At 41.2% G+C, this 27,545-nt stretch overlaps 1 protein-coding gene across 18 annotated transcripts in view; it reads right to left on the reverse strand.

Moving 5' to 3' along the window:
- Window positions 1-2,577: 2,577 nt before the first annotated feature.
- CAMK2D (calcium/calmodulin dependent protein kinase II delta) overlaps window positions 2,578-27,545 on the reverse strand; it is a 121,198-nt gene continuing 96,230 nt past the window's right edge. For 4 of the 18 annotated variants that reach the window (XM_041459359.1, XM_041459358.1, XM_041459361.1 and 1 more), the window contains 8 exons: window positions 23,512-23,553; window positions 20,939-20,987; window positions 17,313-17,396; window positions 10,228-10,303; window positions 9,494-9,588; window positions 8,666-8,894; window positions 5,104-5,152; window positions 2,578-4,576 (listed from right to left, as the gene is read on the reverse strand). In XM_041459359.1, the coding sequence (XP_041315293.1) occupies window positions 5,146-5,152; window positions 8,666-8,894; window positions 9,494-9,588; window positions 10,228-10,303; window positions 17,313-17,396; window positions 20,939-20,987; window positions 23,512-23,553 (582 nt within the window). In that variant the 3' untranslated portion in view covers window positions 2,578-4,576; window positions 5,104-5,145. Of the gene's footprint in view, window positions 4,577-5,103; window positions 5,153-8,661; window positions 8,895-9,493; window positions 9,589-10,227; window positions 10,304-17,312; window positions 17,397-20,938; window positions 20,988-23,511; window positions 23,554-25,160; window positions 25,221-27,545 lie in introns of those variants that run through there. The other 14 variants (XM_041459368.1, XM_041459371.1, XM_041459366.1 and 11 more) reach the window with 7 other exon arrangements.

A 27,545-nucleotide genomic window follows, 5' to 3' on the forward strand; every position in this document is an offset into this window, starting at 1 on the left:
CTTGGTGACAGACACTGCTGCCAGTCCTGCCCTGACATGAAACAGCACCTTTCCATTATAGGCTGACTTCAGATGATAGCAGAAGTAAGAGCAAGGCCCTTGGCTGTAGTAAGGTGTGTCAGATTCCTGATAAATGCTGTGCTGCAATTTAACACAACTTTTCAGAGGTCGGCTACGCACAGTCAGCCCCTACTATTTTAAGGAAGCAGCCCTGTCTCAACCACTTGCCACATTTAGCCATTTAACTTTAACTACTCAGAGGCCACTGTGATGAAAAAGGTTATATGGGCCAAATTCCCACTTAGATCCTAAGATGGTCCAGCCCTGCAGCTAGGTTCTGGAAACAGCTTTGAAGAAAGAATGTGACATTTCTGTAACATAGAAATAGTGCTATTCTATCTATTTGCCTTGGAAATCCTGTTTTAGATCAGCTTGTCTTTTTTTTTTTTGCACTGATATTCTTCGTCCCACCCTCCAATTAAATGTTCTCCTCTTCCCCAAACTTACTGCCTGCAGTGCCTTTGGCCTGGGCTGGGTCTGGACAAGCACATGCTGCAACAGGCAGCCCTGGCACTGCTGTTCTGCAGCATGTGAGCACACAGAATTCCTGCCTCTTTCCACACGCGAGCTGCCTTGGAAGCAGATCCTGCAACCTGCCCTGCTCAGCCACAGGGATCTCTGCTAGAGAGGGAGGGGAAAGGAGAGAAGGCTTCTGGTCTACTCTGCATAGCCTTCCCTTCCTGTGAGGCCTGGAGAGGCTGCAGAGTTACTAAACCTCTCCTTCTGTGAGGATCCAAACCTCCCTACACTCCTGTACAGGGGTGTCAGCCCACCGCTCTCCCTGCAAGAACAATGGATTCAGCAGCCAGACCTCACAGCACTGAACCACAGCCCACCCACTGGTCTTTTAGTGATAATCTGTAAGGAATAAAGAAGTTGAAACTCCTGAAGCAATTTGGATCAATTCCTCAATGACTACAGTTAATTTTTTTACTAATGGTGTTTTCCTATGATGGGTTATATATAAAGTATGACTGCAGAATTTAAGAAGAAAGAAAAGCCCTGAGAAGCATGAAGCAATTCTGCTTTCTGAGAGAATAGCCCAAGGAGATGATAAATTGAAGAAACAGCAAAGTTAATCCTAGACAGAATGAACTCCGGATTTAATACACAGCCCTAGGAGATGTTACTTTTCTTGAATGTGTCCTGGGAGGCCATTTTTAGACAACAGAATCAATCTGATTACTTCAGGTGTATGTATAGGGTATATGCAAGATCCAGGAAATGGTAATTTTCAGGCCCTGAAATATCGTGTTCCTTACTTACATTAAAAAATGCATAAATGAAAGCACTGAACTCCCTTCTGCTCAGAACAAACAGCCTCTTCTGGTACACTCCTAAACAGAAAACAGTATTACAAAGCCACCAGGAGGCAGCAAATTAAAATATTTTAGTGCTATGAAAGAACAACCATTAAGAAGCCCCAAACCAGCCCCCAAGCCCTGCTGCTCTCCCAAATATTCAGCCTGATATGGAGGAAATGTGTTCTCCCAGCCCCCTGCTGAACATTTTGCTTTATCCACTGATCTCTCTTCTCTGCATACCTGAAATCAGTAGCAATTCCACTGCTGTCAAACAGCTTTATGCAGGAGCATGGTTAAAATGGAAATCAAACTGATTTCTGGAATAGCATTCACTGGAAAAAAAATGAACAAAAAAAGTAGGTAAAAGTGATATGACAAAACATGATACCTCCCAACAGACTAAAGTGCTTTTGCTCCTTCTGGGGTTTAGTGAAAAATTCCAATCCCCTGAGTGCTCTCCTGACTACCTTTTTTTGCTTACAAAATGCCACCCAAGAAGAAGCACTGGAATGGTGACCAACCCAGGACAGGCTCTGGCTACCTGCCACGCCAACGCCGCTGCTCCAGCTACGCTGCCTTGGCCCCGGTCCAGCTCTGCATTCCCTGACCCAGGAAAGCTGCAAGTTGTTTCCTCTCCTTCGTCCTTCTTTTTTTCTGCTGGTATAAAAGACTGTCCTCAGTTGTGGCTCAGCATGGTTTAAGACAGCCTGAAATCACTACAGACATATATCTAAGCTTTTAAACTGGTAGGTTATTTCAAATCCTAATTATTTATAGAGGTAAATGTATTTTATATTGCTATATGTATGTTTTTATATTCCTACATATATTTTATGGCATTATACAGCATACAATAACTGCTCTTATAGAGCCTCGTGTTACAGGCTGAGTGTACATATATGAAATACAGCAAGGCAGCAACAGAAATGTTGGAACTACCTAAAACATTTCTAAATATGGCCCTACGAGCACAAGGTATGTGCAGAGTCCACCACCAAAGCAGAGCACCAGCAGTGTGCCATCAGCCCCAGGAAAGGCACTCAGGAACCAACCAAAGGAAAAACCACAACAGCAAACACTTGTATTTTCAAACCGAAAATTCAGCTCCTAAGGAAGTGCATCTGTGCCTCTGGTGTCTTAATTCAAACAGACGCTACATATTTTCCACTGCAAAAATCACAAGCAATTGGGAAATTAAAACACAAGCACAATGTCAGCAGAAATCACAAATTTATTAATCCTTAAATATATCAATCATTTACCATTATGGCAAGAAATATGTACACTGTGTCCCATGGTAAACTGCAGTGTTCCAAAATGACAGAAGTGTGTAATTCAGTCGTGGTGGAGAGAACAAATCACAAGTTCCTCACGTCTTGGTGTGGAAGACAAACTTGGTCTACAGTAATACATCAACACCACATGCTATGTTAGAAGTATAAAAAAACACCCTACACCTAATTTGTTAATTTTAAATACAGTTATGCCACTTATAGCCGCTTCACAAAAAAAAAAAAAAAAAAAAGGAAAAAAAAGAAAAAAAAGAGAAAAAAAAGGAGAAGAAATTAATGAGAAAAAAATGAGGCCATTACTTTTTTCACAGATCCCATTGGCAGGTTAATATGGCTCAACACATTTATTGTAGATGCTTACTTTAAATATATATTGTTTAAAATCATGTAGTAATTATCAGAGAAGCTTAAGTCCATCTACCATACATCCACTAGTAACAACATCAACATGTTTAAGAACTGCTTCTGATTAGTAATCAACACAGAAAGGTGAAATGATACAAATTAGGAAGCTTTCCCATTTTAAAAAGTTCTGGCTGCCGAGTTGTAAATTTTGGAGGGCTGAAAAGGACACTGACTCAGATACCATGCACTGTACAGCGCTGCAGGGAGCAGGAGCCTGCTGCTAACAGAACCACGGGAGAACAGGAGCAGCCCAGCCTGGACTTCCCTGGAACTGCGGGAGGGAAGAAACTGAAATTCCTGCGCGGGTGTATTTTTACAGCAAGGTGAGGGAAGGAGAACTAGTCCCTGTTGCAAAGTTTGTGCTCCATGCTGCCAGCACAGCGTTCCTCCCTCAGCCTGGAGCTGGGACAAACCCAGCAGCATTACTGAATGCTGCCAGGGGAGCGGATTGAGGGCAAGAGGGGGACACACAAACCTGTGGTAAAGTGTTAGGGTCCCACGGAAAACCGGTGTCTCCGTAATTCATTTCCAGAGCAGCAACAGCAGCAGTGTAATGTAAGTAAACTCTTCATACTTCGCTTTAAGGCCTAATATTTCTTAAGTATATTATCCACACAACTGGTCTATACATTAACCCACATATTATATTTTTAAAGCCTCCTTAAAAAATTTACAGTACATCCTAAAAGCGATAAATATCTTTCTCTTTCCTTCCATTTTAATCCTCAAAAACTGTCTCTCAATTATCACTTAGTTCCTTACAATTTTTAATTTTGCTTAATCATCCAACAGAATCGTTCAGTTGAGCAAAATAAGAAAGCGAAAAGGACTCAAAAGGAAAACGGAAGCTGCTGACTCACCAGAACACTGACACTTAATTCTGGAGTGGCCAGGCCAGCAAATGAGGAGATTTTTCCAGTTTACATCGACTAATAAACTAAGAAGGCTGCAGCTGGTCCAAAGCCAAGATATTAACACTTCCCCATTTATCAGTGATTTTGTCCATCTAGGATAAAAATCTGTTTTACAGTAATGGAGCTGCCAGCGGAAATCCTAACCATTCCTACCAGAACCAAAGCAAAATCCTGGGACTCAGGAGAAAAGGAGGAGTCAAAAAACAGTTCTTAAAAAAAGAAGGTAAAATATACTTTTTCTTTTTTTTTCTTTTTTTTTTTAATAAACGCGTTAAGATTTTAAAGTTGTCTGTCAAAACTTGGCATAAATGGAGCAAGTGACAAATGTATCGTGTGTCTACTGCTGTCCATCCAATATCTCTTTTTTGTCTTTTACACCTTGTTATTCTCTATTTGCATGGAACATCACCTTCATTGAAATGTTAACAGTGTACAGATGGAATATACAGCAACGTGGTGCATCACAAATGTGTTACATGAAGAACCTTCACAACTTCATGCACTCAGAAACATGCATGAAGAGAACGGGATGGCCAAGATGGTAATCAACCAGGTGCGTTGGGTACAGAAAATGCAAGAGCGGCACCGCTGATATTTTTAGCTAGGAGGAAGGAGAAAAAAAAACAAACAGATTTCCATTACTGAGGTAACATCACCACCAGATAACAACACATGCTCAAGTGTTAGCCAATGCTATTGAAAAAAACCCATCTTGTTAAGATCACTAAACATGAGATACAGGGGAAAAAAACTCCACTCAGGAAAAGCATCCTTTTATTTTTCAAACCACTTGACAGACATTTTCCATCTTTATAGGATGCCAGAGAGGCTGTGAAAATAAAAAAGAAAACTGAGGCAGGAAGCCAAAGTGTCTTAAGGGATTCCTTAAGGGAGGGAGAGTATAATTCAGCCGTGAATCTCTGGGTGTAACTTAACTTCCTCAGCATGGACATCACAGGCACTGCCATGGACTGAGGCCCTTGTACAAAGACTGGACAATGTGACAATGAAGAATCAGGTGTCATTCACATGCAAGACATGCCAGAGCCGTATGCAGAGAGAGAAGGAAGGGAAAGGAGCTGCAAGCAAGTATGTAGCTAACTGAGGTTGTAGCACCATTTGTATTACCGTAGCATCTAGGGGCTGGAGCCGTGGTGGGATCCCTCTGCGCTAGGCACTGCACAAACACAGAACAAACTCTTTACTCTGCATTCCTGCTCTCTGGCACTGCACTTAGCAAAGTACAAGAAGGTGTGAGCAGTGACCAGGGAGGGAACATAAGCCTCGTTGAGGTTGAAGTTAGGTTAGGGAGTCACTTTTAGGCCCAGCAGCCCTTTGACTGCCCATATTGGGCAGTACAGTCTCTGAGGACAAGCAGACAGCTCTGCAGAAACACATCAGCACAGGTCCCTAAAAACATGGATACAGAGAACAATTTCCTACCGTCACTCCTATCACTAAGGGAGAAACCATGGACGAGACAGAAACCCAAGTTTGTCCCATCTCACTCACAGCAAAACCGTCAAAATTTTTTTGTTTTTTATAAATAAAAAATTTATTTCTAAACTAAACACATATTTGTGCTCATATCCTTTTTCAAGTAGGTTCTCTGCCACAAGGAAACATTTCCCTATACCTATAGCTACCAAAGAGCTCAGTTCTGTCCTTAAGATTTATGCACACTCCTTCCTGAAAACAAGGAAACTACTCTGCTTGCAGCAACTGGTTTCACACCATCTAGGATACCATGTCTAGCAGATCACAGCTATAATCGTTGTTGCAACTTAATTAGATTTGAAATTCATCCTCAGACATGATGTGTAAAATACTTTATTATGGAAACACCATTATTAACTACTGTGCATTGGTAATAATTAAATAAGTAGCTGTAGACTGTATACATTTCAAATAAAGGACCTGGAAGAATAAGCTAATTAAGTTCCTTTAGTTTTCCAAAATGGAGTTATTGCTGCTCTGCCTGGGAAAAGCAAAGGTGAAATATGAGACAGTGTAAAAATGTTCAGGACGGGTTATAGAAGAAGATGGGTCTAGCTTGGTGCTACATGGGAATCTCCCAGTCAGATTTTAGAAGATGGGGAATAAAGAAAGAATGACCATGTAACTCCAAAGGGAGTTACCAGCCTAGAGGAGACTCCCTAGTGCTGAGCACGAGCAGTAGGACTCATCTCATGTAGCATACTGACACTTAGGTGGAAGGCACTATAAAAAGAAAAGAAAACAGGAGCATTGTGCAAGGAGAACCAAACAACCTTGAGGGCTGGGTAATCCAAAAATATTACAGGGAATAATAGGAAGTGCTAAGCTCTGTGAAAGTTTCTATGTACCGACTGGCTGGAAATGAGAGTTGAGGATAAATAGGTGGCTGTCTCAGATGCACTGCAGATGAGAAAAGTGCAAAAATCGTGCGAGAACAGAGCAGGGAGAAGATGTTGGGGAATTAAATAAAGCCCTGACCACAACTGGACAGAGCATTTCAGAAGAAGCCAAGCTAATGGAAAGGCAAACCTCAAACAAAAAAAGACAGTAAGGAGATAAGGCAATAGGAAAATGGAGATCCTATGAGACAAAGCCATCTGAGGTAGCGCTGGCTGTTTACCCTACGGAAGTAGAAGGTGGGAACGATCCGATCAGCCTTCCTACAAACCACTTCATGTCTGCACACAGACACCAACTCCAGTGCAGGAGAACAACGATGACATGGAAGAACCAAGGATACACTGAAGATGACCAAATTTCACAATGGAAAGCAAGGCCCCTAACCATCAGACCGATGACATTTTGGAACAGTGCTAGGAGCAAGTCCAAAAACCTCCCCTGAAATCAAGATGAGAGCTAGGTATGGGATTTATGTGATATTGTTGCCAGTGCTACACACACAGGGCTAACGTTGCTAACTCAGGGAATCTCCCCTTAAGCCTCAGTCTGGCTCTAAGGCTCCTCTGTGACTCCTTAAGCTTGGACACCCCTCACAATCCTGAAATCTCCACTGTCTGACCCCACTGGCTCAAAAGATTCACCAATACATTAACCACCCTGCAACTGCAAAAAAATTACTCCATGGTGATTTTTATTCTCCTTCCACCCTTGGCGGTCCCAGAAACTCTTATCTTTATTAGAGAGCACAAGCAGATGCAAAGGACCTCCAGCAGTACCTTCCCAAAAAGACAAAGGTGGGAAAAAAAAATCAGAGGAAAAGATTAAATGATTCTCTAGCCCACTTAGGTCATTGTACTGTAAACACTGACTGTTCAGGGTGCAGTGGGCCAGGTGAACCTGCTTCACTTGGGTTTTCTGGCCCTACACACACCCAGCTCAGATCCCTTGACAAACACTCCTTTATGAAAATCTCAAAGATTTACCTAAACCTGCATTTCAAGGAAGAGTAAATGCTCTTTGAATACTATCTGTTGAAACACTGGCAGTGCTGCTGGAATGAGAGAAACAAAGGACATGTGGCTCCTGTTCCCATTGGTTTCACATTTTGAAAGAAAACAGTTATCACTAAGTAATAAAATATAATTTTTCCTAAATAATAAAATAATACAAAATCATAACCATGGAAGTTTAACACTTCATTCTACCTTATTTCTTACTTTGTCAAGTATTATTTCATATCAGTGTTGCAAGGAGTAAAATATGAGACATGATGGTTCAAAAGATGGAATCTAAGCCCTTACCATCCATGCCAGGAAATTCAGCCACTGTCCACCTTAAGACACCTGACACAAATGGAATTGTATCCTATACAGAGGGCTCACAACTGCACAAAGCCAGGCCTGCACCAGTGCTGCCTATTTGGGAAACCACAAGTCACTGAGGTTTGGGCTCATTAGCAGAGGCTGTTGAAGAAGAAGAGAAGCCAATGGCCTGAGCAGAACCTCCTGAGCAAGCCGTGACTCTTTATTTTGTTATTGCAAGCCCAAGTGTGCTGTCATTAACCCTGGTGACAAGGTGGCTCAAGGAACTCGCTCACTGCCTGACCCTGAGGGTGTGGCAGGGCCTGGATGAACAGCAGAGAGAAATGCTGACAGGAGAGAGGCGAGGCTGTCCCATGGGGATGTCAGAACTGCCCAACAAGGAATACTCAGCAGTTACACACAGAGAGTGTGGGGAAAGAGATAAGAACGTGAGAGGGACCGGGATGGCTCAATTTACAAGGTAAATGTGTGAACTGGCTCAAACCCAACTTGCAGAGAACATACCTAGGTCTGGGAAAGTAGAGGTGGCTGGAAATCACACTAAGTATTAGTCAAACTGACGTTTTTCCCAAGAGTGACACATTTTACTTGAAACTTTCTGGTTAGCTCTGACAGCTCCATGTATCCTACTGCTTTTTATTTTCCCAGGTTTTCAGGCAATTGTATTCCAGGTTTTCTAATCCTGTTTTGTGTGACTTCTATCAAGCTTTCTCTACATTAAAACACTTTCCTGCTCTTCAAGCTGTCACTTCAGGGAGCGAGCTGGATCGGTGGGCATCACAGTAGAAAACAACAACCAAAAAAGCGCGTTATTTTAGAAATCTTCTCACCAACACTACGCACAGCAGTGGGTATAACACATAATGAACAACCACAAAAAGTGACACTACCAGAGGACGGCTCGCAGTTTTTAAGGCCCAAAGCAGCTATTGGACTACGTGGTGTGAGCTGGTGGCGGGGCTGTTCCTTACTTGATGGGTACGGTGGGCGAGCCCGAGCGGTGGAAGTGCACGTTCTGCCACTTGCCGTCGCGCCGGTGCCACACGCGCGTCTCCTCGGACTGCATAGTCTTTGGCATGCCGCTGCCGTCCATGTACTGCGTCAGGCGGATGTACGCGATGCACGCCGCGTCCTCGCCCACCAGGTGCACGTGAGGGTTCAGGATGATCGTGTGGATGGGCTTGTTGCTTTTGGACAGAGCTACGAGACACACACGCACACGGGGGTACGCACAGGAGAAACCACATTTGCTCCGGGTAAGCCATAAGAACTCATGCCAAACTGTTTTACACACTAAAATCTCGGGCTTAGCAGATACAAAATCATAACCAGGGTTTTATGATAACCACACCTACAACTAAAATACTTCATAGAATGAGCACAATCACTTACTATACACTGTTTAATAAGCAAATATGTTTAATCCATGTACATATATGGATTAAATAAAGTGGAGGGCACCACCAGGAGTTTCCCAACATTTCAGTTTCCCTGTTATGTCTAATGACATTGTACCCAGTATTTTCAGTTAAAATAATTCAGCTCTTAACTCCTTTTCTTTGACTTTTTAGTTCCAAATACCTGAAACTCTCCTCTGTCCTTTGAGATGCCCTGTGATGTGTGAATGAGCGGAGCAGAGGCAGATGGAAAAACACCTATAGCAGAACTCTGAAATAAACAATACTCCCTTCCCCTGCCCAAGTCAATTAACTAACTCCCAAACCAAAAAGTTCAATAGATGAGAGACACGCAGCTACAAGGAACAGATGAAGACTCGGAGGTGAAAATGGAATATTTACCATTTTCGAAGTAAAACCGGTGGAAGTCCATCCCTTCTACCAGATTACCCAAAGCTTCAGGTTCGAAAGACGTAAGGCCTGGATCACAGATTTTTCTATGGAAAAGAGGAAATTCTGCAATGAGCACACGTGGTTAGGGATGACCGCTTTGGAGAGATCATTTTTAATAGTTTCCTTCATTCCTATCGAATGTTTCACCTTCACACTGGAAGGTGAAGGTGAACTGCTCGATAGGAACATTTCACATTCATGCCATCACACTGGAAAAGAACAGAACTCAATATGAGGAGCAGGAATGGAGCTCTGGTTTCAGCTCAATTAGTAAATTTGGCAGTTTACTTTAAGTGGACCACACTTCATATAAATCACATTTGGACCAAAAAAAGACCCACAAGTCAGTGTTACTACAAGCAGGAATTTTTACTTGTGACGATGAAAATGGCAGCTGTGCAATGCAAGGGATATTTTTTTATGCCTCACATCATTATGTAAGGCAGATTTAAATATTTTCCTCTAACTACACTGGAGTTATACTAGCAGCTCCTCTGAAACTGGTAGTGTGTGAAGCAGGGAAAAGCAGCCATGCACATATCTTGTGTTTTGTGGGGGCATTTGGGAAGGCATTTCAACAGTATATAACCCCAAGCACAGGCACTCACATATAAACATGCACATTTACACAGACATTGTCAAATACTCCAGCTTCCCTCACTCCCTCCAAAGGAGGAGCTTACGTGTAAGCTTCGAAGTCCCCGTTGTTGATGGCTTCAATCAACTGCTCAGTCACCTTGATAATCTCCTGCTTACGAGCTGGGGAGAGACACAAACCCAATCTTACAGGGGAAGGCAAAGTGGAAGGTGACAGCTGACAGGTATTCTGTCACTCCCCAGCTGGCACAACACCACCTCTCTTCCTTTCTACAACCAAAGGACATGATGTTACATTGCTGCTTTACACTGATTTGCCTTCAGTGCACTCCTGTATCCACGAGGAAATTAAACACACGTCAAGATCAATCCACTTCCCTATCACACTTCTAATTATCTTTCCTTCACTGGAGGATGTGCTGTTTAAAAAGCAAAACAAACCAAGCCCCAACTCTAGACTCCAAACTCAAGGAAGCTGATTACTGTTTTACAGCCAATCTGGCTGGAGTAGCTCTGTTGTGCACACAAGAGTTGTACAGCACACTCCCACACATGGATTTGACCATTAACAAAAACATGCCTGGAATGTTAAAACCAAAAGTGCAGAGAGAAATCATATTCTTCTTCAAAAGAAAATGCTGGGGAGCACACAGAGAAATTAACTTGCCAATGCTGTGCTCAGAACTGACACTGGTGTTAACCTTCTCGTTAGTGCACACCTAAAGCATTCAGATGAAAAGGACCAAAAGAAACCAGCAAGGAAAAATGTGATGGTGAAAAAAATGGATATAAAGGTCTACCAAGGCTTTTTGTGAGCAGCTCTTGACTGTTAGCACTGCAGCTAGGAGCACCTCAAGTATGAATTGCCTCATTTTTCACAAGGATTGTGGAAAGAACAAAGACTTTTCAATGAAGAGAGCAGCAATGCCTCCATTATCATCAGTTTAAACAACATGGGCCAGACTGTGTGGACACGGCATGGCATTGCCAGCACCAGCCAAGTGGTGGGATGGCTGAGTCAGAAATAATGGTGCACTCTTACAGAAGGCTGGCAAAAAGAGATCCAGAAGAAGCAGACCTCGTGCAGTGAGGAAATTACCAGTTCTGCACGCAACATCTCACATCCATATAGCTGAGCTAAAGGATTTGATTAAATAACCCAGTAACACATCTCAATCAGAGACAAGGAAATTACAGACCATTAAATCAGTGGGAAATGAGGTAAAAATCTCTGATCAGTTGCTACATGATCATGAGCTCATGTTAGTGGATAACGATATAAGCAATTAGTATGTCTACAATGGTACTGCAGTTTCCACACACAAAACCACATGGACACATAATTTATCATCACTTGGCTCAAGAAAGTTGGCAATATTCCCTTTTCCACTAACATCACTCAAGCTTTTGCAGAGTTTTACCACAGTACCTTTGATGCTGAGATACACAAGATATAATTCCACATCAACCCCAGAAGGAAGAAATTGAACTCTGTGGCCAAATTGCTGGTTTTCCTGGTTTTAGCTCCAAAATGAAATTGCAGTGGAACTTATGTTTTCATGAAGCTTTCTGACAGAAGCCACCTTATATTACATAATGGGGTTGCAGCAAAGTTTGTCTGGGCTGTACTAACACTCAGGGGAGCTGTGTCTGCAGATGTATCCATGGAATGTGAAACACATCCATGAGGAAGCTCCAGAGGCCAGCAAAGGAGATTACAGCACTTATCACTGGCTCCAATCAATCACCATCCAACGCCAGCACTGGTGTCAGCACTTGTGGAAAGACTTCACAGCTCCCAATGCAGACTTGTCAGGAACAGGAAGATGTTGCCAAATCATCTGCCTTTCAACTCAGTCCTCAGTTTTCCAACAAAATTACAAGCATTACATGAAATTATGAAAGCCACATTGCTACTCTCACCTTTCAGTGACATGCAATTACACCTATTAGAAAATTACATTTCTTCCTATTTAGTGATCTGATATGCACTTTCACTGGCAGTGAGCCAAAGGGAGAGGTGGGGCACAGCTCAGAGACAGGAGCTCCAGAAATGATTTATTCTATCGTGCAAAATTCTCTGCCTCGCTCCTAGCCCTTACTCAATACAAGAACAAGGCAGTGTGAAATAACAGCAGACATCAAAGACTAACTCAAATACTCAGGAGCCACTGTGCTTTTACACAAGCCTCCTCCTCATTGTTTTTAGCTTTTATGCCTTCTCATGTGGGTATTTGTGGGGGTGCAGGGAGCCCGATCGACTACAGAGACCAAAAGTGTTACTGCTTCATTGTTGTTGAAGCAGAGGTTTAACCTGAAAGGAAGTAAGGAAGACAAAAAAGGTGGGAAAACAGATATATAGCAAGTAGAGAATTGGAAGAAGACTGGAGAGCAGCAGAAGGAAAATACAGCTGTGCCTTGGTGGCCACGTGCATCAAGTCAAAGCCTTGCACTTCCCCTTAGTGCAAAGGATGAAACAGGAAGGGCACTGGACATAAACTAAGGTGAAATGGTATTGGTATGAACAGTGCCCTGCTATTGCAGACAGCAACTGACACAAATAATTGGCACCTCTTAGAGTGGTAAGAAAATTACCAAATTTTCACTCTGAGTTTGATGGACTTCACATAACATGTGCTCTTTGATCACTCCAATTTTTTTTTTCCATCTAAATACACACTCCAAACTACACAAGGACAACACAAGGCATTAGGGAAGAGGCATCTGGCCAGTTCCCATCTGCCAGATAACTGTCACTTACAATCACCATTTGCATTTGACTTTTTCATTATTTATTTTTTTATCCAATAGTAAACTTGGCTTGTATTGAATTCTAGGACAATTATGCTGTTTGATGTACAGTGGCAATTTCATGCTATTATACTTTTCATTTGATGTGCAGTCAGGACTCCCTAAATAAAACTACAGCAACTAAACTTCCTAAACAAAACTGACAGCTGTAATGAGATTCTGATAAAACTGGTTCAGCTACTTTTTCCACAAAGTGTGGTGAAAGTCAGTTCAAAAACTGAAGCCTTGACCCACCTATAGTTTTTTAGAATATGACAGTGGCTTTCCATAGCATAATATATGTACTCTGTACACAAAGGATAACTGAACAAAAATACACCTGGTGTCTTTAAAACAACTAAGGTGTGAGGGAAGAACACTGTTGACAAGTCAAAGGTGCTGAGCCATTTTCCTGAAAACCAAGAAGGAAAGACTGCAGACATAGCAAGCTTGTGTGGAGAAGATGATGGCTTTGACATTTCTTGCTCAGAATATGGGGGAAGTAAATACATTGCAGAAAAGACCACGGACCTGTTCCTTAAACAACACCTTTTCCCCCACAGGGTGAAGGAGTTAAGGTAATTAATAGGGGTTTAGCAGCTAAAAAAAAATAAACCCCCTACTTTGGCAAGTGAGTAGGTATATGACTAAGACAAAGGCAGTTGAAACAAAAATATTATGAAAAAGAGCTATAAAAAGACAAAAAAATAAGAAAAAGAACAAACACTAACATTTCCAATCAGTGGCTAAAATGTTTTCTTCAGCATTGCTGAAGCACGTATGTTAACTTTAAATGAGTCATTAATCTCTAGTTATATTGCACTACCTCTTTTCCTTGCTCAGCTACAGGGTGAGCGATAATCTTTCTAAATTAAAGACCATCATTAACACTAAGATCTAAACAATGCAATATGAGGAGAAACACCTTTTAAGCAAAAAGCATCTAACACTATCAATACTTTCAACCTACAAGGAGCAGTTCCCCAGGTAGTGAAATCAAATATCACAGGAAAAAAAAAGTACAAAATAGCAGCAAAAACTGTTTTTCCAGCAGGGAAGTCTGGCTTTTCTTCCCCTCCTGTAGCCCCAAGAAATATTTATAAACCCAATCTACAAGAATCACACAGAAATGACAGATATTTTGGTATTTTGATATTTTGATTGCAGAGAGAACATGCAGTATAAAAATGAGCTGCAGATATGTGAAAGTGATGCCTTCAGAAATATCTGCACCTGAAACTTCATGTTTTTTTGACACACAAAAAAAAGAGCCCTTGTAACTCACTGGCCACCATATTACCCATCTTTTTTTTCAAAACTGATGCCAGTGAAAACAGTAATTTAAACCACTTTGTGCTTCACACAGATATTGGAACATCCTTCTCCTGCCATCAGCCCTCCAGATGCCTGCCTGTGTCACCACTGCACTGCAATCCCTAAGCAGAGAAGCACCTTCCCAGAAGAACAAGGTAACCTTGCTCCAGATTTGCACATACACTTGGAGATGATTAAAATGATTTTGCTTCTGACTTGCTCACATGTTGTTTCTCAAGGCAAAAACCCTTAAAACTTTTCAACTGGGTACTTTAAACTACGTATCTCTGTACACCTCAGATTGGATTAATCTCACAACATTTTGGACACATATAAGTACAGACAAGTGAGTTTGTTCTCTCAACTCCCCTCCCTTACAGTCAAGGGAGAGAAATCAGCACTCTGAGGGCACAATTCATCATATCCTAAAATAGATTTTTAAGACAAGTGTGACTCATCTGACCTATTTGCATTGGCTGAAGAGAGTCTAGACAACCAGCTCAAACTCAGACATCTACACTGTGGAGGAGGGTTAAATCCAGGGGGACAAATCCTCCCTGTTGTGCTGTTGTTTTAAAACAGGACAGTTGCTATTGAGGTGACAGTGGCCTGCTAAAATGGAATGGCAGAGCAGGGGGAACCTGGCTTCACTTCCCATGTGAACATTGTCCCAACAAACACCAGTTAGATGGAAAGCACACAGCCAGTCAAGTTATTTCTATCCTCTGGAAATAACCAAAGTCTGAAAAGAAAGAGGAAGATACTAGAAATTTTACCCTGTGTTGCATAACAATTTCTGGCTGTGTGGATGTACCAGATTTCATTCAGCTTTACAGCATGGACTGCTGAACATCACACAATGTTCCTACAAATGATTCTCGTGACACCAATATTTGAAAATTCTCCGCTTCCAACTAAATAATTTCTGAAAAGAAAATAAAAGAACAGACTGCATGAATAAATGACTGACTGGGTCTCACATCTACATAAAACCCACCTAGACCATCAGATGACAAGGCATGCTCCAGGGGAGTTCTCATTTAAGAAGTTTATCAAGATTCAGCATACAGAACACCAGTGCTTATCTCTTAGCCCACACTGAACCTTAAACTTGGATAGGGACTAAAGCATCTGAGTTGTCATCTCACATGTGCATCTTTTTCCTAGAGCCTGCCGATTCCAAAGACTGCTCTGATTCATCCAATTATCAAATGGTTGGATGATCTGCAGAACTTTATCAGGGTTATTTGGTATCTCTCACCTATCTGAAAACTGGTAAGCCTGCTACTGCCCTAAAAAAACTTAAATTCTTTAGCTATGTAGGCAAATATGTGAAATATTATCCTAGAGCTTTTCTACTCCAGTACTGACAACACAGATCCAACACAGATCCAACAGATCCAACAAAATTCACGTGTCTAATTATCCTAGAGCTTTTCTACTCCAGTGAAAACACAGATCCAACACAGATCCAACAGATCCAACAAAATTCACGTGTCTATTTCAATTAATGTTAAGTAGCTTGTCACATTCCATACATAGTATATTTTATTTATATGGAATCAATTATGTCTAAAGATGCTCTCTCTTTATGTGATTGTACTAAAAAATTACACTAATATTGATACAGCATATTAAATGTTGGCAAATGTTTATTTTTTAATGAGAAATCACCTACAGTCTCAGATCCAAGCTGCACTTACAAGACACTGCACTATGGCTTCCCAAGAATTTCATGGAATCTGGCCACTGTCTCCAGAAATGGTGTCTGAAGTCTTCATGAGTGAGACATTAAGAAGCTTTGCTGCTGTGTTTATTTTTATTTAAACTGTGTTCCTGTCTAATCACTGAACTAGTTCAGAGAAACTGGACATGTGAGATGGCCAGCACTCACATCTGGAAATGCTGGGCATGTAAAGGATATTGTGTGGGTATGCACCACGGATGGAATAAAGCCTTATGGCACGTGCACTGACGTGCCAACCCTCCGTGTTACACAGCCCAGATCTCCTGTTAATGCCTCTCTTTTCCCTGGCTCTGGGCAGTTTGTGCTGGCAGTATTTGTACTTTAGTTTGACACACACTCACCCGTACATTGATAGAGCCTATCCTGCTCCTCCCCCAAAATGAAGCCAGGCTTTCAGCATTACCTGGCAGCAGCTGTGACCAGACAGCCCATCCCCCTGGGACTGGCTCCTCCCACCTGCACTAGCTGACCCCACCAGAAATTCCACTCATGTTTAAAATCAGGTTCAGGCCAATAACACACAGCCCATGTTCCCAAGGGCCTGCCTGGATCTCAGTTTTATCTGTGCAAATTCCCATTCTTAGCACCAGTGCAACTGTCCTGCAGGACACACACTGGCTGCAGGATCAGGATCTGGCAAGCAGAACTCTCACTCCCAGGAAGCCATTCCCTGTTTCAACTCACAAGGTTTTGCCCCTCCAAGGAATTTCTCAAGAATTTCTGAGTTCATTTACAAACAAGAAATGCTCTACCCAGGTCTTTTACATTCTACCAATCTACAATATGCCTTTCCCCTCTCATATTTTAACACTGGAGACTTCCTTTACTGCCAGTTGGTCACCAAAAATCAGAGATCTCCTGAGCAGAAGAGGACATTTCCCAGTTGTCCTATCAATGCTGCAAGTTAACACCTGCCACAGCAGCTTCAAGGCTGATTTATCAGTGGGGATGCTCAAGAAAGGAACTTAATATAATAAATGTAACAGGTAATTAATGCTGAGGCCCTATGCGGGATCCGAGCAAGAGGTGAGGCAAATCTCTCTCCCTAAGTTGAAAACTAGTGCAAAGATTACTCCTGCAAGATACAGCTGTCTGGAATACAGACATATTTATCCTGCAGTTACAGCTGATGAAAATATTTTTTACAATTAATAACAAGAAAAAAATACCTAAAAATTTTACTTTTGTAAAGGCTAAGCACAGGTCATTCCTAGATCAGGTAGATCACAGAAATGGACCTTTTTTGAGCTTCTGTCAGATGGTGGGGAGGGAAGAGGAGAGACAAAGGAGATCATCTGACAGATGAGTCTCTCAACTTACATAGTACAGAGGAAGGAGTGGAGTGGGAGAGCTCAGACTCAAGCGATTGACTCTCTGAGTTTGCATTTCTCATGGACTTGCCCGCTGAATTGATGGAAAGAAACACAACATATGAACAAACAAAGATGAAGAGGTAGAGTGTGATCAGACTCCTCAGCAGGCACTGGCAGCAGGAGCGGCCTCTGGGGCACGGCAAGGGTGGTGACCAGTGGGATGAAGAAGCAATGGAAGAGGAGGAGTGGTGGGTGGAACTCAACCTCTCCATGTCCTCCTTTGTGAAAGCTGTGTGAGGGTCAAGTACATGTGAAGGAAGAAAAAAAGAAGGCCAAAAGAAAAATAATGATAATTTAATTAGAAGCAGCAAGAACTTAGAAAACCTTTGAGCACACAAACAATGTTAATGATGTACTTTCAGGGGCAGTGTGAGTACCAAAGAACACTTGTAAAGGTCGTAGGTGTGAGTGACTCTGTTCAGATGCCAGCGCAGATTTACCCCTGTACCTGGCACTCAGATACAAAGGGTTTTGAAAGAGCTTTGGAAAAACAGTTCTTAGAAATTTGAATGATTTTTAAGGAATGTATATTCCAAAAGAAATAGTTTAAACTGCTTTCTTTCTACTGTTAAATCAAATTAGGCCAACAGCTATAAAATTAATTACAAATACATTAAATATTTCGAGGCAATATACCTTCCAGATGTATTAAGCAGCACAGCTAAATCACATCTTGTCAAATCTGTAAGTGCCTTACAGCTCAGCAATTCCCCATTGCCAAGCATCATTCTTACTAATGCTTTTGTTAATTTGTCTCTGGGGGCAAAAAGACACCATGAGAAATTCAGATCTCCTGTCCATGCTAAATTTAACAACTCACCTTTCTGAAAATCTGTGGAAAAAAATAATGGTGCTATTCCACAGCATTACTTGAAAAATCAAACCCATATTACAGAGATGCTGCCCGGTAGTTCCAGTCTCATTACTGCAGGAAGAAGAAATCCCACAAGCAATGCCAGAAGAAGGCATTGCCTACAGTCCAGGTCTCAGCATGTTCTTCCTGTCTGCTCCTGTCATATTTAGGAAGGATCACTGTCACGCAGATAAGCCCATGATCGATGGTTAATGTCAGAAATTTATCTTAGCAAGGAACCTGAACTACAGCTTCAAGTCATTTCAGACTCAAATGATGTAATTAGCTTATTGCTTGAGTTATTAAAGCTCACTGTTGTTTGGCAAGCACTGTTTCTACTAAAAGAAATATATTCCAGTCCTGAAAGAGGTAAGTGTATACATAAACAAGGCAAAGTTACAACACTAAGATTTCCAGTAAATAAAAAATGAAAAGCAAGCCTGATTTTACTGTCTTCAAGTTAAACACATGCCTTCAAAAGTGAAAACAGGGCGAGATCCTGACACGAGAGGAGAATGCTCTGTGCATCCCTGACAGGCAGGAGGAGAATTTGATCCTGAGGATACATTAATGATAGGTGATGTAGGACATTTTTAATTGCTCCCTAATGAATCCTAGCGTTCGTAACACTTGGCACGGACACGCACGAGCACTGGCTCCCACGAGACACGAGCGTGCTGGGGATGCTGTACCCCAAAACAGAGCTGGGGAGCCACACCTCTGCAAAGAGGCAAATCAAGCCCAAAGAACAAAGCCCCTGATGCAGAGCTGCACAAAGGAAGGGGCCCTGGCCCTGTCTGTGCAGTGCAGGCACGGTGTTGGGATACTGGGAACAGGAATAATGCACACGGCCCAGCCTCTGCAGAGCCATTCCCTGGGAGGTGTGGATCACACTGCAATGCCATAAAACACACACTAATACTACTGCTCAGTTACAGCCACAGCCCCCTGCTCCTTCCCAGCAAGGACAGAGCCTCTTCCCATGCTGTACTCCATGCTGCAACAAAAAGCAAAAAGGTCTTAAACGTTCTTTATCATCTAAGCACAAAGCATTCCTTCTAGGTCTCAAAAGTGGTGACAAACATCTTGAGTCATCTTGAGCATACATGCAAGAACTTGGAGAATTCTCTCTCCTTCCTCTGAAATCCATTTGTTCCTATCAGTATTTTATCTCCAGTGGCTGTTACTGACAAGAGAACAACTTTCTCACTGCTCTCCTACAAAACATAGATCCAGGAGTCAAGCTTGGTGAGGGGGGAAAATAATCTTTCCTAAGTGCCTTGCTAGAGCAGGAAGCTTGAGCTTGTAATAGGTGTCAGAGACGCAGGACTGCCTATTCCCTGAATCATTCTACAAATTAGACCCTGGGGGCACTGTTAGCTTTAATTTATAATAAAACAGTATGAACAACAGCCTCCAGAGGAAAGATGGGATGTGTGAGAGGAATACTAAAAAGTGAAAAACAAACAAGTTCATGAACAATTAATAAGAGGGAGGTTAGATTTGTCTTTTAAACAAACAGAAAATTAAATCCCTGTACACTGCAGGGAAAGACACAAACAGGATATGTGCTTACTGCATGATCTCCTTTTCTGGTTTGGGAATACCATATATTGTGGCCATCCCTATGATACTGTAGAATCATCTAAAAGAATTAGGCAATTAATTTTCATTGTTGTTTTTTTTGTATAATTGTATCCCCCTGAGGTACAATTCTGTGTCATAAGCTTCAGACAGAATTTTCTGAAAACCCTACTGTAATAACACTACACTACATCATCACACAGAGACCCTACAATTAAATTATTCATTTCATAACCTTAGTTGTTAAACTACATCAAATAGTTTGAAGAAAGAAATACAAAGCATTATGATTAAAGGCAAATTACACTGTACTTTCCAATGCATCAGCTGCAGATCCCTATAATTGTTCTCTCCTTTTACAGTAACCCAAACCACCACCACCACCTTGTTGCATCCATTTTCCCTGTTTTATCTCACTGTCACCTCTGGCCCACGTTTCACCTGTACATACACCGTTGTTCTTTGAGGCCAAAAACTAACCTATTTTGTGAATCAAAGACACACAAACCAAATACTCCCTTTTTCAAACTCTTTGCATTTTAAAACATAATGCTATTGAAATAGGTATGTGGAACATCACAGCATAACGTTTAGAGCAAGGAAAATGGAAACAATTATTTGTGAAGCTACAAAACCAGGTTTATAAAAAAAGTTTTGATGTCAGTTTTTTAAAGAATAAAATAAGATTAAAATAAGTCTATGGAGAGAACAAAAGGAAACCAAAAAATACACTGGCATCTGAACAGAATAAAAATGGTGACATAAAAAAAAAAACAAAACAACAAAACAAAACCAAACCCAAAACACAAATGCAGGCTAAACATAAACTAAGTAGAAGTTACAAAGCACTGACTTGGACATTTATAATCTACTTCTATTACTACTGGAACTAATATCTTAGTCAAAAAGCAGTAACTTTATACTCTTAATCCCAAAACATCATGGGAAATGGTGTTTTGAGAACTGAAAAGTTACAGTTAAGTCTGAAACACATCAAAAGTAATTTCTTCTAAAAAAGGAAAACCACTATTCTCTCCTAAGATTCGTTAGGGGTTTCTGTGTTTAATGGCCTACTGAAATACAACCACGAAACTCATGTTACTGCTTCTCCAAACATTTCCAGCATAAAATCATACCTTTCACATCCTCATCTTCGATGGTCGTGTTGGAACTCTCTGTTGATTCCTGTTGAGAAGTAAATATGAGTCAAATGTATAAAACAAGCCAAGCCTTATTTGCGTGCCTAGGAAAATGACAGGATTAGTTACAGGAATCATGCAAAGCCTTGAAGCAGGGTGGGATGCCATTCACAAACAAATGGTCACACACTGATTGAGACATTTCCACCTGAAATGGATGTCAAACAATGCCATTCTCCACAGGAGGGAACAGAAACACAATTCCTGCATTCTGATGCTTTTATTTCACAGGAATGTACAGGAAAGTTTTCTTTTTCTTGAACATCCAACTCTACAAAGTCCATCTGAAATGTATGAATTACCTCAGCCAAGTAGGAGTGTTTGCCATTTTAAGCTTAGTGGTTAAACCAACTGTGCAAAATAAGTCATTCCATTCCAATTCCACCTTCCAAATATGCAGGCTTCTGCAAGATACAATTTACAACCAATTTCCTGCTCGTGTGACTTATGCAATGTATATTCAAATGACAGTGATCTGAAGCATATTGGAACAGATTATCTCATTTTTATACTGGGTTTTGTGATTTTTTTTTAAGGAGAGGAAGAATTGTTGAACATATGTTAAAAACTTTGACAAACTAAGGCATCTTTTTGCAGTATTCTTCAACCAACCAGTCAAGCAGAGGAATGACTCATGTATCAGACAGTTCATTCTTAAGCCATGACACTTAAAAAGGCAAGGTTATTGTATCTCAGTCTTTCCTTAATTACCAGAAACATGAAATATAATGGGCAAATTCAACAGGGCACTGTCAAACATAACAGCTGCAGAGAGCTGGAAAGTTTTAAGCTAGATAGTTTTTTTATCTCTATACTTTCTTGAAAAGTAAAACTTTTTTTTTATTTGCAGCTCAATAACAAAAAAGATTAACTGATCTCTTTTTATCTGAGAGAGAAGACAAGACTCGTTTGTATTTAATTCTATAAAGGATTTTACAATTACATAATGAAAGGTAAATTTGCCAGTGCCCCTCATTTACTGCGTCCTCACAAGGCTGAGCCGAAGGAACGTTCAAGAGGGCTAATGCATTACACAGACCTTCCAAACCCAAATGTGCATTGATAAGTCAAACCAGAGGAATTAAGTCACACACAAACAAAACTGAACAAGCCACCATGCTGTCCCTGCCCTGGCTGTGTTAGACATTCCACTCTACATGGACGTATCATGCTCTAGCACTTCAAATATTAGATAAAGTACTCACAAGTGAACAAAAACCTCACACAAATATGAGTTGTAAACACCATGCAAAGCTCACAGGGCAGATGTAGCCTCTAACACTGAAGCATCCACTCCAGTTGCCATACTACAAGGATCAGTCTTTCAGATAAATTTAGGAGGAACTCTCCACAATAAGGGGTTTGTTTGTTTGCTGTGACCTTTTGGGACATCAAGTATCTCAGTTGTTGAGATAATGCAATAAAATCAAGTAGATGTAGTCATGCCAATATTTTATCTGGGTTTTCTGGGCTTTAGTGGACTTCAGCGATAAAGATCAGCCTGCTGTTCAAACACAGGCTGCTGGTGGCCTATCAGTTTAAACTCGGGGAGCTCAAAGAGTAGTTACATGAAAACACAAGTTCTGTGCTGGACAGATGCAGGGGACATAAAGGACTGGGACACACAAGCACAACACACACCATCAGCACTTCCATGCTTGAGGAATGTCTGCGTGCGTTATGTCGGCACTCAGATCCACTCCTTCTCTTATGAAATAACCGCAGGGAGTTAAGACTAGATAAATGGGATGTGAATTAAATCAGCACTGCAAACAGTGAAATTGTTGTTGAAGCATAAATTCTTTTCAGGAAGCCTAGGAACATGTGTTAATGTAAATGATGGTATTTCCTGGCCCTTTTCAAGTCCATGCATGAAAAAAACAAAACAAAACACATTTTAGGGATCAGCTGCCAGACGCAAACATCACAATACACGAGAAAAAGAAAAGAGCATGAAGAAAACACGTAAAAATCAAAAGACCTCTTTGTCACTTGAAATGTGAAATTTTTTTTGGAAACTGCCCAGTGATGTTATGGAAGAAAACCAAAGTCCTGTGCAAAAGACACGTCACGACACAGTGTATAAGCATGCTGAGAAACAGCAGATGGAATAAACGGAAATGACATCTTTGTCTGGGGTGACGACTGCACGTAAAACTCGCCGGGATCATCTCACCACACTCTGACAACAGCACTCTTAGGTTTCCCTTAGACTGCAGCGTTTTTGGCTGAAATGAGAGAGACCCCCTGCTCCCCGAGCCAGGCTGCACAGGGCACTGAGCTCTGCCCATTGCTACCGACTCCCCCGAGAGCTTCAGGAGCTCAGAAGCAGCAGGACGCACGCAGCAGATGGACACGGATGAAAACAGGCTCGAGACACGCTGGGTGTAACAAATGCAGGAATGAGATTTTTCCTTCACAAATTCTTGGAATGGCCCTATTGTGCTGTGGAATAGTGGATGGAATGTGTGGTGTGGAAAAGCAAGATGGAGTTGATTCTTTCTGAATACCTTATTTCCATCAGGGTTGTGGATTACTGTAGTTTGGGGCTCCTGAGCGAGAACAAAATAAAGAGAGAAAGAGTTCCCATTGGTAAATACATTTTCATTGGTGTGAGGGAGTGCAAGAAGAGCCAGCTCACAAATGCTGAACACTGACAAGAGTTAAAACAAATGTTAACTGTCGCCAGGGGGTGAAACTGGATGTCTCTAACACAGATTTCCTCAACAGCAAGCCAGAAAAAAAAGGCCATCTCACCTAAAGCAGCAGCATGCAGAGACCTTATTCAGGACCAGGGTGTGCAGGGCTTTGAAGCTCTGGGGACCTGCAGAGGCTCTTCTGGACAAGAGCAGGCCAAATGCTCCGTGGGCTTTCCTGTCTGAACCTGGACAGGCAGGGCGGCCACAAATCTTTAAGCTTTAACTTCTTCTCTTTAATTATGTTTGTTTGTATTAGCATGAAGTGATCAAATCGAAATACAGTGGAATTGGGAAGGGTTAAGGATGACTACCCCCAGACACTCCTGTGGTTTGGAATGCGTGGATTGCCCTCAACTCCTGCCTTGGCAGAACTGCATAAAAACAAGTGAGAGAGAGCTTTGTGTCATGTAAAAGTGTAATTTCCCCAAATCCTTTAGCTTTAACAAAAAAGTTAATAATCTTTGAAATGGCAGTTAGTCAGCGTGCTTTCAGCATGGGCCATCGGGCAGGGCTCCATCAGGGAACAGACTGCCATAAACTCCTGCATGCAACCTGCTGACTTGGTCTTAGGAAGAACTTAGTGCATGCCTCACTGCCAGCTGCTCAAAAAAATTGCAGAGGAAAAATGCTTCCAAATGTGGGTGAACTACCCCATTTCCAGAGTTTGATATGCCCATGGGAAACAACAAGTCACAACACGATGTGCTTTGGCACTGGCATTTACATTGGTGAGCCCCGTGATACACAGGTGCCTTAGAAATAGGGCTATTAATAAAAGCCAGGCTGCAGCAAACACCCAGGAACATCACTTTGATTTGTAATATGTCCTCAGCAGAGCTTATTCATGAATAATGTCTCCTGCTGATTTAAATGGAAGAGAAAGAAGCAAAACGTTTAGCTCTAGATGCCTCTTGATCCCAGAGAAGTCTTGCAAAGTCCTGCTGAGTTTCAGGAAACATGGAATCAAAATCTGAATAAGGTCTGTTTTATGGCAGCCTAGTAATAATCCTGTTAGCTCTCCTGGATGTCAATACTTTAACTAAGACAAAGCCGAGAAAATAATGGAGCAGGTTTTAAAAAATTTTGTTGGTGCAAAAGGTTAGCATTAGAAAGTGGAAACAGTCATCAGGCAAAGAGCTAAGAGCAACACCAAGCGCATTCTACTCACTTTCTGGCACAGCATGCAAAAAATTCAGCTACGGTTACAAATGCTACGACTCTACCGCATCCAGCTTCCATTTAACATTTTCTGTCAATAAACACGCTCTAACGGATTTCCTCACAAAAAAAAAGACAGCATAATTCAAACAAAAAGGTTTTCCAAAACCTGTTTTTAGAAAGCAAACAGAGTAAATGCATGAAAAAGCCAAAAAGAGGGAAGAAAAAAAAAAAAAAGGAAGAACAAACAGAAGACAGTCAAAAACTTTCAGATAGCATGAGAAGGAAAATTCCAGGTATACCAGCGCCGGGGTAGGAATATTTTCCTTGGGGCTGGTTACCACGTTGGTTTTGTTGTTTATCTGTAGGTATGCAGAAAACAGAAACAGACAGGCCTTAGAACTCGCGGTAGGCACCGTATCTATATCTCCGCACACAACATCTATAGACAGGTTTCGGTATCTATAGATAGATATAGATATGGAAATAAAGAATACAGAAAGATGAACTTAGGAACTTGCAGCAACACTGACACTAACTCCGGGAGCTGGCTGGCAGCTCCTCCCCACGCGCTGCCCGAGCCCTGCACCAAGGTCTAGGTAAGGGACGGATGAGTTGAGCTGAGACACTTAGCAGAGAGCCCTTAAGCAGCGGCTAAGCACGTCTAAGAAGAATAAAGAATTAATACGGGTTGCAACAAAGTCCTAAATAGTCACTGCCATTTCGTGACATGCAGTGGTGTTGGGTCATTGCACCCAACAGCTCTTTATTTCTAATGAATTATCCCTACCATAAATCACATTTGAGTATTTGTAGCACTTCAAGAATCTGTCATTTGTTCTACTGGCTTCTGATTCCCCTTTGGAATAAATGTGACTGATGCTAGAAAGAGACTTGTGCCCCTTGAGCTTTTTTGGTGCTATTTTTAGCAGAAAATCACTGGCAGTTTCTCAGTGCTGGTACTGTGACTCTCAAGTGCAAGGTTTCCCACTATGGTACCTGTAGCCTTACTCCAGCCACCAGCACCTCTCTGTCTAAATTTACATATAGGTCCTCACAATACTCCTTAAGCTTAGCACAGTGCTACAACTTCTGGCTTTTATCTGAACAAAATATTAATTCAAGTTAAACTGCTCAGCAGGAAGTTTCGAATTATCTGAGCCTTTAAATCCATTTTTTAAGGTTTAACTTTCATTAACACCATGGAGTATGGGAAGAACAGAAATACTAAAAATAATGTAGCGAGCTGCTTTTTACATGCACTAAGAGCAAGACTCAAGTATTGTAAAATTTGTTTGAAAGACGTATTTTTTCCTCTCTAACAATAATGAAGAAAAAATATTATGTACATTTTGGTCATGTCTAATTTTAACAAGGGTGGTCCAAAGCATCATGCAGAACTAGGTATATAGATACAGATGATCTGAAAAGACTTTAATTCAAAAACCCAAATTCTACTGAACCTTCTAGTCATGGTACTTAGTAATAAGGGTGCAAAGCGAAACCAGAAATGCCTGAAATTGTTTTGTTAATGGATTCTCCTAAAATGTAATTAACTTTACAGAATGGAAAGAAATGAAATTCACAGACTCCATGTCCTCAGGACTTTATGATGATTATTTTACTTTGGGCCAGGCAGGGCAGCTGACTTGTGGATTTCAGGAATTGAGCCTGCAGCTGAAGTGAATCTTACTTAGGATAAGTTTAAATTATGGAAACGTCCACAGGATTTGCAGTAATGAATTACAGCATGCAAATTTTCTAATTTTTAACCAGCATTTAACTGGCTTTGAAGAATATAAAGTAGTTTTGTTAGTTAATCAGGGAACATGATGTCGACACTAAATGTTATTTAATAATACTTGTGATAGATACTGTTTTCCTGTATAGAATAAAAATAATTTTCTTTGATTTGAAAGCAAAGTTCATGATGCTCTACAGCAGGAGGATGAGGAGCAGTTATTTTTTAAACAATGGTCTTTCTGCAGAAATTGTCATTAAGAAAACATATGAGTCATTATTGAGTTGCAAGTCATTATGCCCTTAAATTGGCTTACTTATTGTCAAATAAATTTCATTTCTCTATTCACAATTACAGCTGTAAGCTGTAGCATTGTCTGAAGTCAGGACAGGGAGAGAACAAACACCTTTGTGCATAAAGTCTTTCAGGGGAGGTCTAAGTATTGGAAAGTATTTTACTTGCTTTGATATTTATGGGATTCTGAGATGGGCTGAACTCTGAACTCCTTACTCAGGAAAAAACTTTAAAGAAAACCTCATCCATTTCAGTAAATGAAAGTTCTACTGGATATCTGTAGAAGGGTGGGAACACAAACAAGGCTGCTTGACAGCAGACTAAACCTTCCAAGCAAGACAAAAATTGCATCTTGAGTTGCATAACTACAGATTCATATTTTTGTGTCAGTGTAGTCACTGAGAGACTAGATTAAAAAGACCCCAGCAAAAAGCGAATAGACATAAAGGAAAAACATAAGGAAAGAAATGAAGATTTCACCAGATTTCATACAGTCCTGTTCAGTAGCAGCTTAATACACAAGCTCAAGTGGTATCCCAAATGAGTGCTCTTGGTTGAATACATAAGGAAAACAGGTTAGTCAAAGTTCAATTCCAATTTTGCCTGAGTAAGGAGAGCAGGCTTTGGTTCACACTCCCTTGGTGAAAGCCCT

The sequence above is a fragment of the Pyrgilauda ruficollis genome, unplaced genomic scaffold (genome assembly GCF_017590135.1).
Source record: "Pyrgilauda ruficollis isolate IOZ18807 unplaced genomic scaffold, ASM1759013v1 scaffold134, whole genome shotgun sequence".
Classification (NCBI taxonomy): domain Eukaryota; kingdom Metazoa; phylum Chordata; class Aves; order Passeriformes; family Passeridae; genus Pyrgilauda; species Pyrgilauda ruficollis.